This window comes from Astatotilapia calliptera, chromosome 4, assembly GCF_964374335.1.
Source record: "Astatotilapia calliptera chromosome 4, fAstCal68.1, whole genome shotgun sequence".
Lineage (NCBI taxonomy): Eukaryota > Metazoa > Chordata > Actinopteri > Cichliformes > Cichlidae > Astatotilapia > Astatotilapia calliptera.
This window is the reverse complement of record NC_137425.1, coordinates 6146792-6163996: the sequence shown is the minus strand read 5'-3', so window position 1 is coordinate 6163996 and position 17205 is coordinate 6146792. Positions and strand designations below refer to the sequence as shown.

At 40.7% G+C, this 17205-nt stretch overlaps 1 protein-coding gene across 1 annotated transcript; it reads right to left on the bottom strand.

Moving 5' to 3' along the window:
• Nucleotides 1-8: 8 nt before the first annotated feature.
• LOC113034288 (uncharacterized) lies at nt 9-13836 on the bottom strand. The gene is made up of 22 exons (XM_080300761.1): nt 13648-13836; nt 12833-12953; nt 12589-12751; nt 12284-12476; nt 10638-10739; nt 9703-9774; nt 9433-9534; nt 8498-8569; nt 8228-8329; nt 7293-7364; nt 7023-7124; nt 6088-6159; nt 5818-5919; nt 4879-4950; nt 4609-4710; nt 3668-3739; nt 3398-3499; nt 2459-2530; nt 2189-2290; nt 1248-1319; nt 978-1079; nt 9-110 (listed from the first exon to the last, which is right to left on the bottom strand). Exons 1-22 carry the CDS (start codon nt 13684-13686, stop codon nt 24-26), a joined length of 2097 nt encoding a protein of 698 aa, XP_080156887.1. The 5' UTR covers nt 13687-13836; the 3' UTR covers nt 9-23.
• Between the last annotated feature and the right edge of the window lie 3369 nt (nt 13837-17205).

The following is a 17205-nucleotide window of genomic DNA, read 5'->3' as shown; positions in this document are numbered from 1 at the left end:
AGAAACATTCATTAAAATCTGTCCTAGGTCAATGTTACCTCTTCAAAATCTTGCACTGAAGAAGAATGCATGGCTTCTGAGTCTTGCTGAGGCATTTCTTCATCAAGATCCTGCAACAAAGAAAAGATGGCACAAAGATTAGACCAAGTGCTCTTCTTGCAACTGTACTGGGCAGGCCTGTGCTTCTGTTTTTAATTTGCATGTGTGTGTGTGGGGGGGGGCCTTTCCACTCAAGAAATGTTTTCTTCTGAAAAAAATACTGGCTACAATAGTTAACAACTGATTCCTTTGCAATCATCCATCCTCTTCCACTTATCCTTATCAGGATTGTGGGGTAGCAGTTTTGGGGCCTATACCAGCTACCATAGGGCAGTACAACCTGGACAGATCACCAGTCTAACATGGAAGGACAAGCATTTGCATTCACACCAAAGGGCAGTTTTGAATCACCAGTTAACCTAACCCCATAAGCTACATCTTTGGACTGTGGGAAGAAGCCAGAGTACACAGCCAGAGAGAGCCCATGCACTAAAGCAGTAAAAAGTGCCTAAAACAACTTAAGAAGTTGTATAGTACTATCTATCTTAATGTTCAAGCCTGAGTTTCAAAAAATTTCAACATAGAAACAAAGCACATGCAGTCAGTTCTGCATGCTGTAGGTCAAACTGTCAAGACATACGAGAAGACCCCTCCTAAAACCAGAGTGATGTCACCATGAAGCAAACTTTGACGGAGTCCCCCAATAACAGTGTGGTCCTCCTAAGTCACATTTGGGTGGTTAACACACACACACACACACACACTCAGATGTTATCCAGACTTGCACTTTGAAACAATGAAAAGGACCTACAAGCCACGGTCCATGTAAATCACATCACACCCAGGTGACTGCCAAACACACACACACACAGCATCCATAAAGAATGATGATAGATTAAATTATTAGTTCATTAAGTGGTACACTGGATTATATTTACCCTTTCAGGCTCTGGATGTTTCAGGTCCAGATCATTGTTTGGAAAGCTGTTTGGTTGCGGCTTTAGGCAGCTCACAGTCTTCTGAATCTGGCTGGTCTCAGTCTTCGTGTGTAACAGATAGAGAATGAAGACAAAAGAACAGTAATCTGACAGTTACTAAAAATGCATCACTCAAGAGGATGAATAGACCATTTCACTATTGGCAAATAGCGTAAGGTACACATCGTGCATGAGAAACATTCATTAAAATCTGTCCTAGGTCAATGTTACCTCTTCAAAATCTTGCACTGAAGAAGAATGCATGGCTTCTGAGTCTTGCTGAGGCATTTCTTCATCAAGATCCTGCAACAAAGAAAAGATGGCACAAAGATTAGACCAAGTGCTCTTCTTGCAACTGTACTGGGCAGGCCTGTGCTTCTGTTTTTAATTTGCATGTGTGTGTGTGTGGGGGGGCCTTTCCACTCAAGAAATGTTTTCTTCTGAAAAAAATACTGGCTACAATAGTTAACAACTGATTCCTTTGCAATCATCCATCCTCTTCCACTTATCCTTATCAGGATTGTGGGGTAGCAGTTTTGGGGCCTATACCAGCTACCATAGGGCAGTACAACCTGGACAGATCACCAGTCTAACATGGAAGGACAAGCATTTGCATTCACACCAAAGGGCAGTTTTGAATCACCAGTTAACCTAACCCCATAAGCTACATCTTTGGACTGTGGGAAGAAGCCAGAGTACACAGCCAGAGAGAGCCCATGCACTAAAGCAGTAAAAAGTGCCTAAAACAACTTAAGAAGTTGTATAGTACTATCTATCTTAATGTTCAAGCCTGAGTTTCAAAAAATTTCAACATAGAAACAAAGCACATGCAGTCAGTTCTGCATGCTGTAGGTCAAACTGTCAAGACATACGAGAAGACCCCTCCTAAAACCAGAGTGATGTCACCATGAAGCAAACTTTGACGGAGTCCCCCAATAACAGTGTGGTCCTCCTAAGTCACATTTGGGTGGTTAACACACACACACACACACACACACTCAGATGTTATCCAGACTTGCACTTTGAAACAATGAAAAGGACCCACAAGCCACGGTCCATGTAAATCACATCACACCCAGGTGACTGCCAAACACACACACACACAGCATCCATAAAGAATGATGATAGATTAAATTATTAGTTCATTAAGTGGTACACTGGATTATATTTACCCTTTCAGGCTCTGGATGTTTCAGGTCCAGATCATTGTTTGGAAAGCTGTTTGGTTGCGGCTTTAGGCAGCTCACAGTCTTCTGAATCTGGCTGGTCTCAGTCTTCGTGTGTAACAGATAGAGAATGAAGACAAAAGAACAGTAATCTGACAGTTACTAAAAATGCATCACTCAAGAGGATGAATAGACCATTTCACTATTGGCAAATAGCGTAAGGTACACATCGTGCATGAGAAACATTCATTAAAATCTGTCCTAGGTCAATGTTACCTCTTCAAAATCTTGCACTGAAGAAGAATGCATGGCTTCTGAGTCTTGCTGAGGCATTTCTTCATCAAGATCCTGCAACAAAGAAAAGATGGCACAAAGATTAGACCAAGTGCTCTTCTTGCAACTGTACTGGGCAGGCCTGTGCTTCTGTTTTTAATTTGCATGTGTGTGTGTGGGGGGGGGCCTTTCCACTCAAGAAATGTTTTCTTCTGAAAAAAATACTGGCTACAATAGTTAACAACTGATTCCTTTGCAATCATCCATCCTCTTCCACTTATCCTTATCAGGATTGTGGGGTAGCAGTTTTGGGGCCTATACCAGCTACCATAGGGCAGTACAACCTGGACAGATCACCAGTCTAACATGGAAGGACAAGCATTTGCATTCACACCAAAGGGCAGTTTTGAATCACCAGTTAACCTAACCCCATAAGCTACATCTTTGGACTGTGGGAAGAAGCCAGAGTACACAGCCAGAGAGAGCCCATGCACTAAAGCAGTAAAAAGTGCCTAAAACAACTTAAGAAGTTGTATAGTACTATCTATCTTAATGTTCAAGCCTGAGTTTCAAAAAATTTCAACATAGAAACAAAGCACATGCAGTCAGTTCTGCATGCTGTAGGTCAAACTGTCAAGACATACGAGAAGACCCCTCCTAAAACCAGAGTGATGTCACCATGAAGCAAACTTTGACGGAGTCCCCCAATAACAGTGTGGTCCTCCTAAGTCACATTTGGGTGGTTAACACACACACACACACACACACTCAGATGTTATCCAGACTTGCACTTTGAAACAATGAAAAGGACCTACAAGCCACGGTCCATGTAAATCACATCACACCCAGGTGACTGCCAAACACACACACACACAGCATCCATAAAGAATGATGATAGATTAAATTATTAGTTCATTAAGTGGTACACTGGATTATATTTACCCTTTCAGGCTCTGGATGTTTCAGGTCCAGATCATTGTTTGGAAAGCTGTTTGGTTGCGGCTTTAGGCAGCTCACAGTCTTCTGAATCTGGCTGGTCTCAGTCTTCGTGTGTAACAGATAGAGAATGAAGACAAAAGAACAGTAATCTGACAGTTACTAAAAATGCATCACTCAAGAGGATGAATAGACCATTTCACTATTGGCAAATAGCGTAAGGTACACATCGTGCATGAGAAACATTCATTAAAATCTGTCCTAGGTCAATGTTACCTCTTCAAAATCTTGCACTGAAGAAGAATGCATGGCTTCTGAGTCTTGCTGAGGCATTTCTTCATCAAGATCCTGCAACAAAGAAAAGATGGCACAAAGATTAGACCAAGTGCTCTTCTTGCAACTGTACTGGGCAGGCCTGTGCTTCTGTTTTTAATTTGCATGTGTGTGTGTGTGGGGGGGCCTTTCCACTCAAGAAATGTTTTCTTCTGAAAAAAATACTGGCTACAATAGTTAACAACTGATTCCTTTGCAATCATCCATCCTCTTCCACTTATCCTTATCAGGATTGTGGGGTAGCAGTTTTGGGGCCTATACCAGCTACCATAGGGCAGTACAACCTGGACAGATCACCAGTCTAACATGGAAGGACAAGCATTTGCATTCACACCAAAGGGCAGTTTTGAATCACCAGTTAACCTAACCCCATAAGCTACATCTTTGGACTGTGGGAAGAAGCCAGAGTACACAGCCAGAGAGAGCCCATGCACTAAAGCAGTAAAAAGTGCCTAAAACAACTTAAGAAGTTGTATAGTACTATCTATCTTAATGTTCAAGCCTGAGTTTCAAAAAATTTCAACATAGAAACAAAGCACATGCAGTCAGTTCTGCATGCTGTAGGTCAAACTGTCAAGACATACGAGAAGACCCCTCCTAAAACCAGAGTGATGTCACCATGAAGCAAACTTTGACGGAGTCCCCCAATAACAGTGTGGTCCTCCTAAGTCACATTTGGGTGGTTAACACACACACACACACACACACACTCAGATGTTATCCAGACTTGCACTTTGAAACAATGAAAAGGACCCACAAGCCACGGTCCATGTAAATCACATCACACCCAGGTGACTGCCAAACACACACACACACAGCATCCATAAAGAATGATGATAGATTAAATTATTAGTTCATTAAGTGGTACACTGGATTATATTTACCCTTTCAGGCTCTGGATGTTTCAGGTCCAGATCATTGTTTGGAAAGCTGTTTGGTTGCGGCTTTAGGCAGCTCACAGTCTTCTGAATCTGGCTGGTCTCAGTCTTCGTGTGTAACAGATAGAGAATGAAGACAAAAGAACAGTAATCTGACAGTTACTAAAAATGCATCACTCAAGAGGATGAATAGACCATTTCACTATTGGCAAATAGCGTAAGGTACACATCGTGCATGAGAAACATTCATTAAAATCTGTCCTAGGTCAATGTTACCTCTTCAAAATCTTGCACTGAAGAAGAATGCATGGCTTCTGAGTCTTGCTGAGGCATTTCTTCATCAAGATCCTGCAACAAAGAAAAGATGGCACAAAGATTAGACCAAGTGCTCTTCTTGCAACTGTACTGGGCAGGCCTGTGCTTCTGTTTTTAATTTGCATGTGTGTGTGTGGGGGGGGGCCTTTCCACTCAAGAAATGTTTTCTTCTGAAAAAAATACTGGCTACAATAGTTAACAACTGATTCCTTTGCAATCATCCATCCTCTTCCACTTATCCTTATCAGGATTGTGGGGTAGCAGTTTTGGGGCCTATACCAGCTACCATAGGGCAGTACAACCTGGACAGATCACCAGTCTAACATGGAAGGACAAGCATTTGCATTCACACCAAAGGGCAGTTTTGAATCACCAGTTAACCTAACCCCATAAGCTACATCTTTGGACTGTGGGAAGAAGCCAGAGTACACAGCCAGAGAGAGCCCATGCACTAAAGCAGTAAAAAGTGCCTAAAACAACTTAAGAAGTTGTATAGTACTATCTATCTTAATGTTCAAGCCTGAGTTTCAAAAAATTTCAACATAGAAACAAAGCACATGCAGTCAGTTCTGCATGCTGTAGGTCAAACTGTCAAGACATACGAGAAGACCCCTCCTAAAACCAGAGTGATGTCACCATGAAGCAAACTTTGACGGAGTCCCCCAATAACAGTGTGGTCCTCCTAAGTCACATTTGGGTGGTTAACACACACACACACACACACACTCAGATGTTATCCAGACTTGCACTTTGAAACAATGAAAAGGACCTACAAGCCACGGTCCATGTAAATCACATCACACCCAGGTGACTGCCAAACACACACACACACAGCATCCATAAAGAATGATGATAGATTAAATTATTAGTTCATTAAGTGGTACACTGGATTATATTTACCCTTTCAGGCTCTGGATGTTTCAGGTCCAGATCATTGTTTGGAAAGCTGTTTGGTTGCGGCTTTAGGCAGCTCACAGTCTTCTGAATCTGGCTGGTCTCAGTCTTCGTGTGTAACAGATAGAGAATGAAGACAAAAGAACAGTAATCTGACAGTTACTAAAAATGCATCACTCAAGAGGATGAATAGACCATTTCACTATTGGCAAATAGCGTAAGGTACACATCGTGCATGAGAAACATTCATTAAAATCTGTCCTAGGTCAATGTTACCTCTTCAAAATCTTGCACTGAAGAAGAATGCATGGCTTCTGAGTCTTGCTGAGGCATTTCTTCATCAAGATCCTGCAACAAAGAAAAGATGGCACAAAGATTAGACCAAGTGCTCTTCTTGCAACTGTACTGGGCAGGCCTGTGCTTCTGTTTTTAATTTGCATGTGTGTGTGTGTGGGGGGGCCTTTCCACTCAAGAAATGTTTTCTTCTGAAAAAAATACTGGCTACAATAGTTAACAACTGATTCCTTTGCAATCATCCATCCTCTTCCACTTATCCTTATCAGGATTGTGGGGTAGCAGTTTTGGGGCCTATACCAGCTACCATAGGGCAGTACAACCTGGACAGATCACCAGTCTAACATGGAAGGACAAGCATTTGCATTCACACCAAAGGGCAGTTTTGAATCACCAGTTAACCTAACCCCATAAGCTACATCTTTGGACTGTGGGAAGAAGCCAGAGTACACAGCCAGAGAGAGCCCATGCACTAAAGCAGTAAAAAGTGCCTAAAACAACTTAAGAAGTTGTATAGTACTATCTATCTTAATGTTCAAGCCTGAGTTTCAAAAAATTTCAACATAGAAACAAAGCACATGCAGTCAGTTCTGCATGCTGTAGGTCAAACTGTCAAGACATACGAGAAGACCCCTCCTAAAACCAGAGTGATGTCACCATGAAGCAAACTTTGACGGAGTCCCCCAATAACAGTGTGGTCCTCCTAAGTCACATTTGGGTGGTTAACACACACACACACACACTCAGATGTTATCCAGACTTGCACTTTGAAACAATGAAAAGGACCTACAAGCCACGGTCCATGTAAATCACATCACACCCAGGTGACTGCCAAACACACACACACACAGCATCCATAAAGAATGATGATAGATTAAATTATTAGTTCATTAAGTGGTACACTGGATTATATTTACCCTTTCAGGCTCTGGATGTTTCAGGTCCAGATCATTGTTTGGAAAGCTGTTTGGTTGCGGCTTTAGGCAGCTCACAGTCTTCTGAATCTGGCTGGTCTCAGTCTTCGTGTGTAACAGATAGAGAATGAAGACAAAAGAACAGTAATCTGACAGTTACTAAAAATGCATCACTCAAGAGGATGAATAGACCATTTCACTATTGGCAAATAGCGTAAGGTACACATCGTGCATGAGAAACATTCATTAAAATCTGTCCTAGGTCAATGTTACCTCTTCAAAATCTTGCACTGAAGAAGAATGCATGGCTTCTGAGTCTTGCTGAGGCATTTCTTCATCAAGATCCTGCAACAAAGAAAAGATGGCACAAAGATTAGACCAAGTGCTCTTCTTGCAACTGTACTGGGCAGGCCTGTGCTTCTGTTTTTAATTTGCATGTGTGTGTGTGTGGGGGGGCCTTTCCACTCAAGAAATGTTTTCTTCTGAAAAAAATACTGGCTACAATAGTTAACAACTGATTCCTTTGCAATCATCCATCCTCTTCCACTTATCCTTATCAGGATTGTGGGGTAGCAGTTTTGGGGCCTATACCAGCTACCATAGGGCAGTACAACCTGGACAGATCACCAGTCTAACATGGAAGGACAAGCATTTGCATTCACACCAAAGGGCAGTTTTGAATCACCAGTTAACCTAACCCCATAAGCTACATCTTTGGACTGTGGGAAGAAGCCAGAGTACACAGCCAGAGAGAGCCCATGCACTAAAGCAGTAAAAAGTGCCTAAAACAACTTAAGAAGTTGTATAGTACTATCTATCTTAATGTTCAAGCCTGAGTTTCAAAAAATTTCAACATAGAAACAAAGCACATGCAGTCAGTTCTGCATGCTGTAGGTCAAACTGTCAAGACATACGAGAAGACCCCTCCTAAAACCAGAGTGATGTCACCATGAAGCAAACTTTGACGGAGTCCCCCAATAACAGTGTGGTCCTCCTAAGTCACATTTGGGTGGTTAACACACACACACACACACTCAGATGTTATCCAGACTTGCACTTTGAAACAATGAAAAGGACCTACAAGCCACGGTCCATGTAAATCACATCACACCCAGGTGACTGCCAAACACACACACACACAGCATCCATAAAGAATGATGATAGATTAAATTATTAGTTCATTAAGTGGTACACTGGATTATATTTACCCTTTCAGGCTCTGGATGTTTCAGGTCCAGATCATTGTTTGGAAAGCTGTTTGGTTGCGGCTTTAGGCAGCTCACAGTCTTCTGAATCTGGCTGGTCTCAGTCTTCGTGTGTAACAGATAGAGAATGAAGACAAAAGAACAGTAATCTGACAGTTACTAAAAATGCATCACTCAAGAGGATGAATAGACCATTTCACTATTGGCAAATAGCGTAAGGTACACATCGTGCATGAGAAACATTCATTAAAATCTGTCCTAGGTCAATGTTACCTCTTCAAAATCTTGCACTGAAGAAGAATGCATGGCTTCTGAGTCTTGCTGAGGCATTTCTTCATCAAGATCCTGCAACAAAGAAAAGATGGCACAAAGATTAGACCAAGTGCTCTTCTTGCAACTGTACTGGGCAGGCCTGTGCTTCTGTTTTTAATTTGCATGTGTGTGTGTGTGGGGGGGCCTTTCCACTCAAGAAATGTTTTCTTCTGAAAAAAATACTGGCTACAATAGTTAACAACTGATTCCTTTGCAATCATCCATCCTCTTCCACTTATCCTTATCAGGATTGTGGGGTAGCAGTTTTGGGGCCTATACCAGCTACCATAGGGCAGTACAACCTGGACAGATCACCAGTCTAACATGGAAGGACAAGCATTTGCATTCACACCAAAGGGCAGTTTTGAATCACCAGTTAACCTAACCCCATAAGCTACATCTTTGGACTGTGGGAAGAAGCCAGAGTACACAGCCAGAGAGAGCCCATGCACTAAAGCAGTAAAAAGTGCCTAAAACAACTTAAGAAGTTGTATAGTACTATCTATCTTAATGTTCAAGCCTGAGTTTCAAAAAATTTCAACATAGAAACAAAGCACATGCAGTCAGTTCTGCATGCTGTAGGTCAAACTGTCAAGACATACGAGAAGACCCCTCCTAAAACCAGAGTGATGTCACCATGAAGCAAACTTTGACGGAGTCCCCCAATAACAGTGTGGTCCTCCTAAGTCACATTTGGGTGGTTAACACACACACACACACACTCAGATGTTATCCAGACTTGCACTTTGAAACAATGAAAAGGACCTACAAGCCACGGTCCATGTAAATCACATCACACCCAGGTGACTGCCAAACACACACACACACAGCATCCATAAAGAATGATGATAGATTAAATTATTAGTTCATTAAGTGGTACACTGGATTATATTTACCCTTTCAGGCTCTGGATGTTTCAGGTCCAGATCATTGTTTGGAAAGCTGTTTGGTTGCGGCTTTAGGCAGCTCACAGTCTTCTGAATCTGGCTGGTCTCAGTCTTCGTGTGTAACAGATAGAGAATGAAGACAAAAGAACAGTAATCTGACAGTTACTAAAAATGCATCACTCAAGAGGATGAATAGACCATTTCACTATTGGCAAATAGCGTAAGGTACACATCGTGCATGAGAAACATTCATTAAAATCTGTCCTAGGTCAATGTTACCTCTTCAAAATCTTGCACTGAAGAAGAATGCATGGCTTCTGAGTCTTGCTGAGGCATTTCTTCATCAAGATCCTGCAACAAAGAAAAGATGGCACAAAGATTAGACCAAGTGCTCTTCTTGCAACTGTACTGGGCAGGCCTGTGCTTCTGTTTTTAATTTGCATGTGTGTGTGTGGGGGGGGGCCTTTCCACTCAAGAAATGTTTTCTTCTGAAAAAAATACTGGCTACAATAGTTAACAACTGATTCCTTTGCAATCATCCATCCTCTTCCACTTATCCTTATCAGGATTGTGGGGTAGCAGTTTTGGGGCCTATACCAGCTACCATAGGGCAGTACAACCTGGACAGATCACCAGTCTAACATGGAAGGACAAGCATTTGCATTCACACCAAAGGGCAGTTTTGAATCACCAGTTAACCTAACCCCATAAGCTACATCTTTGGACTGTGGGAAGAAGCCAGAGTACACAGCCAGAGAGAGCCCATGCACTAAAGCAGTAAAAAGTGCCTAAAACAACTTAAGAAGTTGTATAGTACTATCTATCTTAATGTTCAAGCCTGAGTTTCAAAAAATTTCAACATAGAAACAAAGCACATGCAGTCAGTTCTGCATGCTGTAGGTCAAACTGTCAAGACATACGAGAAGACCCCTCCTAAAACCAGAGTGATGTCACCATGAAGCAAACTTTGACGGAGTCCCCCAATAACAGTGTGGTCCTCCTAAGTCACATTTGGGTGGTTAACACACACACACACACACTCAGATGTTATCCAGACTTGCACTTTGAAACAATGAAAAGGACCTACAAGCCACGGTCCATGTAAATCACATCACACCCAGGTGACTGCCAAACACACACACACACAGCATCCATAAAGAATGATGATAGATTAAATTATTAGTTCATTAAGTGGTACACTGGATTATATTTACCCTTTCAGGCTCTGGATGTTTCAGGTCCAGATCATTGTTTGGAAAGCTGTTTGGTTGCGGCTTTAGGCAGCTCACAGTCTTCTGAATCTGGCTGGTCTCAGTCTTCGTGTGTAACAGATAGAGAATGAAGACAAAAGAACAGTAATCTGACAGTTACTAAAAATGCATCACTCAAGAGGATGAATAGACCATTTCACTATTGGCAAATAGCGTAAGGTACACATCGTGCATGAGAAACATTCATTAAAATCAGATCATTGTTTGGAAAGCTGTTTGGTTGCGGCTTTAGGCAGCTCACAGTCTTCTGAATCTGGCTGGTCTCCGTCTTCGTGTGTAACAGATAGAAAATGAATATACAGTGCATTTTTGAAGAGGCTTTTGAAACATTAAATAAACTGTATGAGAAAGATAAGTTTCAAGCTATTGTCTTTAAAATATTCACTGTCATGTATAGAGAATTTAAGGCCCTATGATTAAGAGACAAATAGTCAGTGTGATTTCTTTATTTTTTAAGCCATTGCTAAAGGAGTAAAACAATCACCTGTAGCAGCAACGAACTGTCACTAGGGCCCATTTATCTTCGAGGGACAAAATTTAAAATGAATCTAACTAAAGAGGCTACACAGCAAAATCTCCAGTGTTAAATTAACACTAGAGAGTGTCTATATGGGTCCACACAACACTGTTGAGTGTTGAATTAACACTTTTGACAGTGTTATATGTTTAAAAGTAACCTAGTCAGTTTTGAAGATTAACAAAGACTAACACTGAGCAGTGCTGATTTTCTAACACTGGAATATTTCTAACATTTTGAGTTATTTTCCAGTGTTAGAAAATCAGCACTGCTCAGTGTTAGCCATTGTTAATCTTCAAAACCGACTAGGTTACTTTTAAACATATAACACTGTCAAAAGTGTTAATTTAACACTCAACAGTGTTGTATTTAACACTCAGAGGTGTGGACCCTTATAGACACTCTCCAGTGTTAATTTAACACTGGAGATTTTGCTGTGTAGAATCACATTAAACATCAATCACTGTTAAAATTTAGAAACCGAAAGCCATTTTTTATTTCTGCATACCTGCTGATATTTTTTTAGTGCTTTTAGAGGGCTTTGATGTGGCAGCCATCACAATTGCCTGTTTTCCATTAGTACCTACCCCTGTTTTTCCAGTAGGTTATAGTACCATGTAGTTTTTCAGTAACTACTGCACCAAGGTTCCAAGTGATCCAAAGTGATCAGAAAATTTGACATAGACTGAATGCCACCAGGTGGCTGGTCAATGGTGTCACTCGATAAGTTATGAGTGCGCCTCCTTCGTGAAAATCCAAGCCATCATTTTTGAAACTCTGAAATGTTTGAAATAGCGACCAAAATTAACAGCGTGATCCCTGAATTGAACACTAAAGTATAGACTGAGCAGCAGGCATTTTGTCACCTTGACGTCCATGCTTGCTGTGGCATTTATATCACTGGATGCTCGGCTGCATTGCTATAGTTACCCCAGGCACAGTAGGTGATACTCAATTTCAGTGAAAAACTAGATGCCCTAAGTCACGTTAAGCCAATTTGAGTAGGTACAAATGTAAAAATGGCTTAGGGTATGCAATTTATCAGTTCCAAAAAGTACAATTGTAGAAATACCTTGCATCTCCAGAGCCAATCCGAGTCACCATAATTATAGTCTATTTCTTCACCTGGACTTATGTCTCTGCTTGCAAATAAGCATAGATGGGGCTTTCCATTGATATTTAATATTTTCATCTTAGCACTTGTCAACGACAACCACATCAGTCCAAGTCTGCCTAATGACCCATCTTCTTGAGATGCATCCACACTGTGGGGTTAGGCAAAAAAGTATTAGCTTAACTAGTTAGGAAGCTTTTTTTCATAAATCAAAAGCAATGTGTAATTTAATCTTAATCAAACTACACTGATATAATACGCACCACCAGAGTTTTCCATCAAACTTGAATTCAAACATGAACACCTTCAGGCTGTCATGATAAACTCTGTGTCTCCGCTCACATTCTTCTTTTGTTATGAGTTTACCTCTGTATTCCAAAAGAAAGTCTCCTTTTTGGAATGGAACAGTCGTGAAAATGCCCCGACCTGAATTGCAGAGGCATACCAAGTGAGTGACAAAAGACAGTGACAAACTCCAAATCTAATCCAAACTAAAGACCAACTTACCTTTGAAGGCATTTATGTAGTGGATATCAAGTCCCAGTTTGTCCCTTCCAGCAGAAACATGACAGACTGCATCCTCCCGTGGAGGAATGAGTCTCCTTCGCATGTTCTCCTGTACGATTGGCTGTATTACCAAAGCATATAAAGTATTACGATTATCGTCATCATTGTCATCATCATCAGTAGTAGCAGAACTAGCAGTAGTGTAGTTTACAGCATAAACACAGCTGACTTATTCATAGTGCTAATTTATGCCTTCTTTTAAAATGTTAAAGGCCTAGTACTCAAAATGGCGACATGTGACATTTCTGTAATGGCGACTGCAGAGAGTGATACAAGTACTGAGAAAGCTTAGGCATCAAAACTGTAAGAAGTTTTTTCTTCAGGCATATAAATAAATACACGACTAAATACACTTATACCCTTGCTTTTATTTTAGGGCTGTCAGCAGAATGGACAGACATTGGACAAACTGCCCGAAATTAGCTAACAGCGACATCAGGGATTTTGACTCAGACTGCGCTGGTTTAATTGTTAATCGCGTTAGTCGCGATGTCGGCATTAACACGTTTAAGCCACAATAATGCTTTAACACCGAGTAAATCCTAACACGGGTTAGCCCGCTTTATCGCGTTGACGCGGTTAGTCGTCAGCCCTATTTTATTTACTCAATGACAAACGCTGGGGCCGTTTTACTTCTTCAAAGACTCACTAACAGTCCATAAAGCATAAATTAAACCAGTTTAATATAGGCCTGTGCACCTATAATTTCATATAGTATTAAAGTCATGGTGCATTTTACATTAAAAAAGGCTTACCTTTGTGTTTTTAATCCGTCTTCGTATTGCCGTCGACATACACTTGTTAAAGGGCACGCGCGCGAAAGTTGTGGCGCCGTTTCCTGTAGGTACCGCCTATATATATAGCCTACCAATCACAATGACTTCCGGCCGTGTGTATTGAAAATGTGTATTAAATTGCAGTACCTACACACATCCACTCTAACTCGAAACGTCGCTGTGCAATACACTGGAATACACAAAAATCAGGTGAGGGGTATAGGTGGACTTTTAAGAAAATCAGAAAATCTTTTAATTATAGTTTAATAAATGAATTTACACTACAGTTTAAGCAAATACAGGTCAAAAGATAAATAATGACCTCATAAGAAGTAGAAAAAATTATTATTTAGACACTTAAAAATGCATTTACAAGTCATGTTTTAGGGGGACACATGAATACACAGCAAAAAGTCGAAATGTCCCCGGAGCCCAGGTACAGCGCAGGTCAAATGTCAATCCATACCACATAGACGCACTCACACACACACACACACACACACACACACACACACACACACACACACACACACACACACACACACACACCATCTATATGACAGCCTAAAGACAGCCTGTCAGGAGGAAAGTGTATGCTCTCTTCCAGCTCTGGCTCAGCTCCAGTCTTCAACGTGTACTTTTTGTGGTTTTATATTTGCAAACGATTTGTGAAGGGTGAAAGCACCTCCTCCTCTGTGTTGAATCTCATCTATAATTCTTGTTTTTAGATCTGTAACCAGTCACAGGTGATGTACTATCCCCTACTTGGCAGCCAGTTAAAAACATGTGGCGTCCACTCTCCCGACTCCGTGTGGCTCCCCCGGCATGTTTCCCAATGCATGCTGAGACATAACTGTATACAGTGGGCCTCCAACTGTTACATCAGGCACAATGTGTCACCTCAACGGCAAACAGATAAGAAATCAGTGTGGTTAAACATCACACAGGGGTCATCCCGTCTTTAGACTCAACAGGAGAGGCTCTTGTCTTGACTAGACTTATCTTTGTCTAAACACCACAACATCTGTATTTTATATCCACACCAGTATCCAAGAAATCAAATCCATTCCCTCAGTTTACATCGTTCTTTCAGATCTTATGCCATGTTTTTGACAAAGCAGTATTAACCTTAACACTGCTTTCCCCACATTTCTGCAGTCAGGTTGTGAACAAAAGGCAAGTATTGAATATGTGAATATTTTTTATTCTATTCATGGAAGGCAAAAAACCCCCATTTCCATTATGTTCACATTTAAATAGAATAAGTTAAGCACATATCAATATCCGGCAGAGAGGTGGTACACAAGGTAGGCCAGTTAGCTCAGTTGGTTAGAGCGTGGTGCTAATAACGCCAAGGTTGTGGGTTCGATCCCCGTACGGGCCACAAGCTGTTTTGGGAGGGGAAAGCTCAAACCCCTGAGCAAGGTATCGTCCCTACACGCTGCTTCAGTGAATGAATGCAGAGAGTAAGTATATAGGAAAAAACAAGACTGAGTGAATCTGAGACCATTTCATCATTGGAGATCATTTCAAAAATAAAAGGGGATTGTTTAAGAATACATTTATAAATAAAGGTTAGCCACTGTGGCTACAAGTGTACAAAAATGGTGATTACACCCACAGATGTATTTTTCTATGATTGGGTGAAGACCAAACAGTAGCATCTAGGGCACAAAATTGCCAACAAATCTCATTTCTTGGAAAAGAAAGTCAATCCACATATACAGTCCCAATCAAAAGTTTAAGACCACTTGAAAAATGGCAAAAATCATATTTTGCATGGTTGGATCTTAACAAGGTTCTAAGTCGAGATTCAACATGCAACAAGAAGAAATGGGAGTGAGACAAAATATTTCTGTGAGCATGCAATTTATTGAAAACAATGCTTAAACTGAAAGAGGCTGTTTTACAGCTGATCAAAAGTTTAGGACCACACCTCCAAAACCCCCCGTAAACCCCCCCAAAGGAGAAATCAAAGGTCCAAACATGAACTCAGTAATGAGTAGTTCCACCCTTATTGTTGATCACTTCAAAAATTTGTTGTGGCATGCTTGGCATGCCTCGAAGGGCATCTATTGTCTGGAACTGTTGCCCATTTTTGTAAACTTTCCTTGCCATCTTTCCCCAATGGTTCTCAATTGGATTTAGATCAGGGGAACATGCAGGATGGTCCAAAAGACTGATGCTATTCTCCTGGGAGAAGTCCCTTGTCCTGCGGACACTGTGCACAATAGCATTGGCTCTTTGAAAAACCCTGTCCACATAGACGAGGACCCTCAGTCATGAGCAGTGTTGGGCAAGTTACTTTGAAAAAAAAATCAGACAAAAAAACATAAAATCAGAGTAGAAAAAGTATTTTTTTTTTACTGTAACAACCACAAACATGTTTAATGAATCATATTTCATAACTTTAAATGCAAATATAACTTGTCAATTTTAAAATCCTATGCACAAGTTTGGCAAACAACAAAGTTATTTGCAGCCATTTACCTTTTACCTTGATTTTTTTAATAACCATTTCAAACTATTTACAGAACAATCAGTTGTTCTGCATTCAATAAGATGCCACACAAATTATTTGTGCCACTCCAAAAAAATAATTTCTGTCCACTATAAAGGAGAACATCACAGCCTGATACCTGCAGGTCTGACAGCAGGTGTATCACTCCTGTTTCTACCTGGAGACAGCAGTCGCCTCATTGTTCTGACACACAACACAAAACTATCCACAACTCTACACACTAACTACACAAGAAAACACATTAACTACACACCCCAAACATGCTAAACGTCACAAATCTCTCACATCTCAAAACTCGCTCTCTCTCTCTCTTTTTCTGCTGTCTCTCTCTCTCTCTCTCTCTCTCTGTCTGTCTCTCTGTATATATATATATATATATATATATATATATATATATATATATATATATATATATATATATTAGGGGTGCAACGATACACAAAATTCACGGTTCGGTTCGGTTCGATACTTTGGTGTCACGGTTCGATATTTTTTCGATACAAAAAAATGTTCATGCATTTTTAATTTGTCATTTATTAAAATTATAAATATATATTTTAACTCAAAAGTACAGTTTTTAAATTTAACCCTAACCCTTGTGCGTGTTTTTTATTTTGACAGCGAATGCGCACCTGCGGACCACTTATGTGCAGCCCTGGTTATTTAGCTCATCATATTGCAGCCACAGAAATTATTTTGTCCATGAAACCATAAAGCTGCACTTTCTTTTTGCCTTATAGTCTGATTTGTCATAACTTCTCCGTTTTGTGGTAAGCTTTTCTTTGGCTGTCACTTCTTCACCCTGACCTGTCTTATTTGGCTCAGAAGAACTGAAATGCTTTTACACACTCACTCACATAAGCTCAGCGATTCTCTGCGCGATCAACCTCTCACATGTTTAAGCTTGCTGCGGGAGATTTCACTTGTCATGTTTGCATAGTAAGCTAACGATTAATAAGACGATGTCAGAGGAATTGGTGCACAAATTATCATCACTCACAGATCAGTGCTGTCGC